Raw genomic sequence first — 8,321 nt, 5'->3', positions numbered from 1 at the left:
TCCATCTTCTTCTGCTTATCTGGGGTTGGGTTGCGGAGGTAGCAGCTTCAGCAGGGAGGCCCAGACGTCACTCTCCCCAGCCACTTGGGCCAGCTCCTCCAGGGGAATCCCAAGGTGCTCCCAGGTAGAGGCCACCTCCTGCAGTGTTCAGTCCCACTCCCGCAAAGAATTATGACTTACAGTCCCGCTCCAGCCCGCATCTGTAATAGTTTGTTTTGCTCCCGCCCGCAACTCCAGCATGATTCCGACGTTCACCTACTGCTCAAGGCAATTCGTGTCATTAGTTTGAGGAATTAAACACGCTGTGCTTAGTTGAGCACATTACTGGCCGATTCTTCACCGAATAGTGCATGACACGCATTAGGTGGTATGAGCTGCCATATGCAGCACATTGTGATGTATATATATGATAGACATAGACTGATCATTTATGACCTTATTTTACATTTTATTTTATGTTTTAAAACATGTTTTTAGTTCGCGGGACTGCCGCTTATCACCGCTACCCGCCCACACCCACAATGAGCTTTCAATATTTGTCCCGTGCCGCACTGCTTTGCGTTGGGTCCCATGGGACTCCCGCGGGAGTGCAAGGCTCTACTCCCAGGCCAGCCGAGAAAGATAGTCCCTCCAGTGTGTCCTGGGTCTCCCCCTGGGCCTCCTCCCAGTGGGATGTGCCTGGAACACCTCACCAGGGAGATGTCCGGGAGGCATCCTAATCAGATGCCCAACCCACCTCAACTGGCTCCTCTCAATGTGGACGAGCAGCGGCTCTACCCTGAGTCCGCCACGGATCACTGAGCTCCTCACCCTATCTCTGAGGGAGACCCCAGACACCCTATGGAGAAAACTCATTTCAGCCGCTTGTTTTCAGGATCTTGTTCTAAACTACAGATAAAAAAAAATGCAAATATACAGACTATTGTATAAAAAAAGAGATCTAAACAAGCGGGTCTGGAAAAGTATGGAAATTGGAAATCGGAAAATGTGTAATCATCCATATTATTGAGCTTTGATACTAATTATGAAAAGTATGATGAAATAAAGTGAAAAAAGATAGTTAACTCCTCATTCAGTGGAAATTATTTTGAAGTCATAACGTCCAGTATAGCAGTAAAATTTTATTCTCCTTTCATTGTTCTCTGATTCATTCTTGGAACGCTAATTAAGAGTGACGATTTCCTGGATATTTTGTGGCTAGTTTCTGTGTTTAAAAAAAAGGAGATAACGGAAGTTAATTAATTTACAAATTGTTTCCCCTAAAAAGATAAATAAAGTCGATTCATTAAGAAAATGTTTCCCTACACTGCAACCAAAGCTGTTTGTGTGCTGCTTCAGAGAGTGACCCCCACCCCCACCAGTCATGTGACCATGTGATCACAGTCAGCGCAGTCAGACGCAAACTTGTGACTGAGGCGGCAGCAGTCGGAGATCAGCCTCTTACTGTGACATTAAATAAAAAAAGGATCAGATCTACTGAACAGCTCTCCTTCTACCTTCCCAGCTCAGTCTGTCAACATGGACTGCGGTATCTGCACTTCTAAGTCAATCCTGCTCTTCCTCAGCCTGGTCTTCTGGGTGAGTCTGTGCGTAAATTTCCACCTGCCGAGATTTTAATACGCGGAGGAAACCAGAAGCGAACATTTACAGGGACTTATACTACTGCTTACTATACAACAAACATGTATATAGTTTATGATAATAATAAATAGTATTATTGTTGGAAATATCTGAGCCTTTACAAAAATAAAACTTGTGCGTCGATAGACGTCACAGAAAGCTGCCATTGCTCCTTGGCGGACGCAGTCTGCGCGTCCTTATTTGTTTACTCCAGCTGCTATTGGCCCAGTGTGAATCTTTTTTAGAAATTCGTGAGAAAACGTTTAATCTTTTATGGTTTCCAGTGAACCCTCTCTAACCTGACACCCTCAGTCTGGAGACTTAACAGCTTTGCCTTTGTTTTTGAATAAACATTGGTTTGATATGTTTTTGGTTTGTGTTTTTTTGGAGCAAACTGGTTTAAAAGGGGTGTTAATTGATTTTGGGGACTGTATAATTACATTACTGTCTGATTTGCCCGTCTGTTTGGCGGAAAAAAAACTAAATATTAACCTGCTCATAAATATCACTGTTAGTATACCGGTACCTAAAATGTTACTTCCTCATTTCCCAGGCATGTTTCAGACAAGGCTGTTCAAAATGCATTTTGCAATCTTGTGCCTGCCTTCAGTTTTGTGTCACATATATATTTTTTTCCTTCTCATTTAATGTATTTATTATTTCCTTTTTCCTGAATACTACTCTATATTTACAGGGCAGTATTTTGAAGTATTTGTGCTTGCACAAATGCAAATAATAATCATAAGCGGTACAAAGCTCAAGCTGTCACTGGGCTGGGTCAATTTTCTGTATAATCTGTGAGTCAGAAACACAAATCTCATCCTTTCTCTAATCACTATTGATAAGCTTTACAATACCATTACAACTCTCTTCGGTATTGATACTGTTACTGAGGGAAGAACACTCAAAATGAGTTATTTTTAAGTAAATTTGGGCTATGGTAAGGCCTATTTGTATTTAAATTAGTGTCTAGAAGATTGAGAATGAGCGTGATTGTTTTTTGTTTAACAAAGCCCAATAAAGTCAACACTTTTGTTTCATTTAAACTTTAAGCATTTCTACATAATTCAATTCTGGTGGATTTGGAAAGGCTGGAAGCTTTTTGACAACACAGAAAAAACAGTGCATATTTCTGTTGCAGTTATACTGAGACAGTAATACTCACTGTATTGTGCTGACCACACCACTCACCAACGTAAACGGATAAACTGCATATTTGTAAGCCATCAAATTAAGTATGAGGTTAATACTTAGTTTGGATAGGTATTGGTCAAACCTGCTTTTGGTTTCTGGCAACAGTTAATGAGAATCTGCACCTTTTCAGAAAGATGTTTAATTTGGGGTGGAATTTGGCCATTATGCAAAAGTCAACAATGTATACAGTATCAAGATTTGATATATTAGCTTCATTATCAAATTTGACAATTTCTGACAGAAATAATTACATTTTATTGAGCCACACCTTGGTAGCTTGATGTATTCATTACTAGCTTAAGGTACATTTTCAGTTAGAGTCTTGAAAGGATCATATTTTAGTCAGCACAGATCTAATAGATTCTGGAGAAGCTTTCTAAAAACTTTCACCACAGATGAAGAAACCAGGCTTTTTAGTCCTTTTCAAATTCCAGAAAAGCATTGCGGCTGTTAAATGCCATACGTTTTGTAATCCTTTTTGTGCTGCCTCTCAGGCACAAGATCAGATTCCATGGAGCGATTAGGGGGTGAGCAGCAGATGCCGAGGTGCAGGAGAACAACCCCAGAGGCATCCCGTGACTTAGGAGTGATTAGAAAAATGAGTCATGGGGCCTAACTCCATGTAAATTACAGTTTCACCACATAACACACATCCGTTCACCTCTTTAAAATATTACGCTATGATTAAGCTGGATTATCAAAGGGGAATTAATACTGAGACTGACCCCCATCACAGGGTTAGAGTTGAATTGGAGGTTTTTGGTTTAATTTTTTTGATGATTCATGACCGTTTTAATTGCTTGATTAGTAAAACAAAATTTAAGCAGATCGATCAAGTTTGTTTTCCGTCTGTTGCTCTGTATGAAGCACTAAACTTCAGTTTGTTGCCCTACTTTCTCCTGCATACTATGGTGCTTCTTTTATCAGTGGTTTGGGATCAAATCAAAGACAGTGTGTCGTAATGAAGGGCAAAGGGAAGTCAGATCTGTCAATAATTAGATAAACGCTTCACTGTTTTTTAAAGGACTCTCCCACTTTTTTGGTGTTTAAATTAGACTCACTGTAAAACTCTGTTAGCAGACCTGTCTGTTGTATAATAAAATATGACACTTTCTTTACATTCTGTGTTTGGACCAAACCAACTCATGCATGAAGTCTTATGATGGGTGATGTCACTGCTAAACAATGATAAGGTTGTGACTCAGTCTACCTTCCAACCCCGTTATGATCACATGAGTTTACATCACATGATAAAACGAGGAAATCTTTTGATGTAAACTTGGCTGCTTTGTTCTTACTTTCCATTGAAATACATTTGTTAGGTATATATCATTTAGCATAAAAATATAGACAAGTACCTCATTGTTATTTGCTATATTTCTTATTGTAAATTACCTGTTTCTCTCCCAGCAGATTTTGTCTGTTACACTTAGACAAGGGCATTAAATCTGTTACACTTAGACAAGGGCTTTCTTTTTTTAAGAGAAGTTGCCTGAAACAGAAAGAGAGATGTTGATTCTCTCACTTCCCTTTATTAACGCTTTAAACAGAACGTTGTATCGTCTTAAAGGGTGAGCTGTGTTTTTTTTTTTTTTTTTCATTATCTTTACAAGCAGTCTATAAAGTTCAAATTCCTGATTCCACATCTTAGGGAGTTTTTCTCATGCACAGCTTGACCCAATTTTCTAATCTTTTTTTCTCTCCTGTCTCCGGTCTAGTGTACATCAGTGTATAGTACCTCTACATTACAGAATCACTGTGTAATAGTCTACTGTTAATTTTAGTGTTTGTAACAAACCACTATGTAATCCTAGAATTTAGGTACTTAGATTTTGTGTCTTTCCTGCACATATTTCCTAGTTATTCCATTCAAACAGTTGTTCTAAAGGCTACAGATGATATTGAATCATTGAAATGTGCAATAAGTGGCTATTATAACGAACTATTATACTGCAGCTATGATATGGTCTGCAGGAAATACATCATTAAACCATCTTTATGCCTTTGTATTTTAGGTTCATAGCAAACATAGAGCCCAGATAGTGTCTATCCAACTAATAAGAAAAAAGAAACTTATGTTAAATAACAATGACCTGGTTTCATTGAAAATACTTTAATCCAGCTGCATCTGCTGATTTGGCAAACAACGTACTTTTGTTGCATCTTTAAGCCCTGCTAATTATTTTTGCTGCATTAAACAACAAATCACCAATATAATACAGCCATTCAGAGTCAAAATGCCCCCCACCAAACTATTTTATTATATGTTGGTCTTAATATGTATGTTTACATACTGTCAATAGTAATTATATCTTTTTTCTTCTAAATGAAGGACAGCAAAATGCATTTGATCAGTTTGAGGGGCTTTCATTGATGCTCAAGGTTTTAAATTGAATTTAGTGCTTGCGTGCTTTTGTCTTTTGCTGAATTGGTTATTCCTACAGCGTCTTTACAGGTCTGCTAAAAAAGGGAATCAGACACCTGCAGCTATTGCAAAATGCTGCTGCTTTTCTTTTTACAAAGACTAGAAAAATAGAGCAAATCACCTTTTTTTTTTTTTTAAGTCCTTACATTGGCTAGCTGTAGCTCAGAGAATAAAAAAACTTTAAAATACTTCTATTAGTTTTTAAATCAATGTACAGTTAAGCACCACAGTACATTTAAGACTTACTACCATCGTATCGACCTTCCAAAGCACTCCAGCCTCCTTGTTCTACTTGTATCCCCAGAACCGAACATGGAAAATTAGCTTTCGGTGTTTATGAAGATTTAATCTGGAACAAAATCCCAGAAAATTGCTAAACAGCCATAACACGAAATTCCTTTAAATCAAGGCTGAAGATCCACCTGTTTAGAATTGCGTTTGTTTAGTAGTCTGCAAACAAATTCAGGGGGAAATCTGCTCATAACAAAATACATTATTACACAATGATGATTTCCCTATGGTAATTATGTGTATCTGGAGAATTTTAGGATTTGTTGTGATGATTCAGATGTTTATTCAGTCCCTGTGTATTTGATTTATGAATTTACTTCGCATTTGTTAGATATTAACAAATTTGAATGTTGTTCTAATGTTTTTATGATGTAAGGTATGATGCAGTTTGAATTAGCTCGCCACTGAAATGTGTTATACCAATACATTTTTACATACTTGCTTTTATATTGACCCAGATCCAGAAGCTCACAGATACATTAGCACTGAAAATGTTGTGATGGTGGGAGAACATAAAACATGCATAACAATTTTAATAGTTATAACAATAACTTACAACATCAAAATTGCCTTTTTTTTTATTGTGCACCCCTATGTTAACAAATGTTTGTCTTTCTCTACCATGCAGGCTGCCGGAGCAGTTTTGGCCTATATTGGTGCCTCTATGATTCAGAGCTATAGCACCTTTGAAAGTTTCATCCAGGACAAGCAGACTTTGATCCCAGCCGCCATTGTCATTGGCATCAGTGTGGTGATGCTCATTTTCGGCCTGGTGGGATGCTGTGCCACGCTCAAAGAATCCAAATTTGGCCTTGGCTGTGTAAGCGCTTGTGTGTCTGTGAAACTTCTCACTATTTGTCTGAATAGAATCTTGAATGCATTTTTTTCTCCTTTTTGCTTTATGTAATTTGTTCTTATGATTTACCATTTAGCCAGTCTAATTTCTACCTACTGTTTTCCTTGTTTTGCAGTTCTTCCTGATCATCATGCTAGTCTTTGCAGCTGAAGTAGTTGCTTTGGTGTTTACCTTCATCTATCAGGGCAAAGTGAGTCAGAACATACCAATCTTACTCATGTCAAGAGTTTTTTTTTTTCTTTTCTACTCTTCCTTCTTTATTGAGATGACTTTTTATGCTTTTAAATTTTTTTCCTGTGCAGATAAATCCAAATCTGGAGCGCTCGATGAATGATGTCTTTGCAAAGTATGATGGGAAAAACACTGAAAGCCAAGCTGTGGATCTGCTGCAGCAGAATGTGAGCATTCCTCTTTACAAATATACACATATGTTCTTAGTTCTACTTTCAGACCATCAACATCCGACGCTCTGCTTGTGTTCTTTCCCTACGGTTGCATTTCCTCCTCTGGTTCTTTCAGGTTCCTCTTCATTCCGATAAGTAACCAAATTAGAATGCATAAATAGTTGTGCCTTCTTCTCTACTGAGCATGCCCAGAATAACTCATCCAGACTTTCTTTACTTAGGGAAATGCAGGGTGTTGCTTGGTGTCATAAAAGGCAGGGCAGTAATGAGAGCACATTGTCCAAAAATAAACATGACTTCACTCATGAAGAAGCAACTACAATGTCTCTTCTAATTAATGACAGTGTAGAAATGGAAGCCATGCAGATACACTTGCTTCATTAGTTTGTTAAAAACGTAGTAAATAACTTAACTGAATTGGATTTTGCTTCGGATTATGGTTTTGGAGTAAATCTCTTTCAATTCTAGTCCTTTAAGAAAAATATTAGTATCTAACCTTTTGATGCTTGTATTTACGAGCTTTTTAATGTTTGTTCCAACAATCAAATTATTTCTTTTTTGTTGACAAAGCCTTTCTTCCTTTTTTCCCCTTTTTTTTTTTCAAGTTCTTTTACTGTTTTTAATTTTTCACCAGCATAATAATGTTTTAGGTTTGTCTTTATGAAAGAGAATATCGAGTTCCGGTTTCTGTATTTTACATTCTGATTAAACCCAACTGTAGAAGTAGCTGACTTTTAAAACCTTTCTTTATTTGTATGATGCTATTCTTTCACATTTTGCTGTTTTTATGTAAAATGTATTTGAAATTCATTATGCCACTAGTAACATCCCCTGCCTGATCAACCATCCCTCATGCATACACATATGTCTTCCTAACAGCTGCCTGAAGTTTAAGTTTAAACATAAAGAAATACAAATTCTCTGGGCCTCCATTATAAAACATAGAAGTCTTATCCCATCCAAATTTTGGCTGCATCATTTTGGTTAAATGCACTCAATGATCCGATTATTTCCTTTCATTTACCCAGTTTTTATCACACTGAGCAGATGGTTAGTGCCCAGTGTCTGTATCTACGCACCATTGGTTACTAAAGCATAACTGAAACTGAAGAAATAAAGGTAATGGTGTGTGAAATGTATAAGATAATGTTTCACCTTTGACCTTTTTTGGCTGCCAGAGGCACTCATTCTGTTCACTTTTTTCATTCATTTTTTTCCCTTCTGTCTCCTTTAGTTAGGTTAACATGATATAAATAGATTTTATACAATTTTCTTTACTCTTGTCGTTGCAGTTGAAGTGCTGTGGAGTTGCCAACTACACCAGCTGGTTAAACACCACCTGGTTCCGCGAAAATAATACCATACCTCATTCTTGTTGTATAAACGCAACTCAGTGTGCCGGCACCCCACAACCACCTAACCTGCTTTACTCAGAGGTAAATCAGACACAATCGGTACCACTAAGCACTCAGTCACATCGGCCGGCGTTCTTGCCGTTCTTTAAGTTATACTTTTTTTTTTTTTTTTTTTT

General features: G+C 37.6%; 1 protein-coding gene across 1 annotated transcript in view; it reads left to right on the top strand.

Annotated features, from left to right (window-relative positions):
- Nucleotides 1–1,373: 1,373 nt before the first annotated feature.
- The window catches only part of LOC107098484 (tetraspanin-3-like), a 10,103-nt gene continuing 3,155 nt past the window's right edge, over nt 1,374–8,321 (top strand). Inside the window, exons 1-5 of the mRNA XM_015396205.1 lie at nt 1,374–1,578; nt 6,159–6,350; nt 6,502–6,576; nt 6,689–6,784; nt 8,083–8,226. Coding sequence (XP_015251691.1) covers nt 1,519–1,578; nt 6,159–6,350; nt 6,502–6,576; nt 6,689–6,784; nt 8,083–8,226 — 567 coding nt within the window. The 5' untranslated portion in view covers nt 1,374–1,518. The remainder of the gene's footprint in view (nt 1,579–6,158; nt 6,351–6,501; nt 6,577–6,688; nt 6,785–8,082; nt 8,227–8,321) is intronic.

This window comes from Cyprinodon variegatus, unplaced genomic scaffold, assembly GCF_000732505.1.
Source record: "Cyprinodon variegatus isolate N-32 unplaced genomic scaffold, C_variegatus-1.0 Scaffold26, whole genome shotgun sequence".
Lineage (NCBI taxonomy): Eukaryota > Metazoa > Chordata > Actinopteri > Cyprinodontiformes > Cyprinodontidae > Cyprinodon > Cyprinodon variegatus.
The sequence above is the reverse complement of the archived record's forward strand: the minus strand, read 5'-3'. Positions and strand labels throughout refer to the sequence as shown.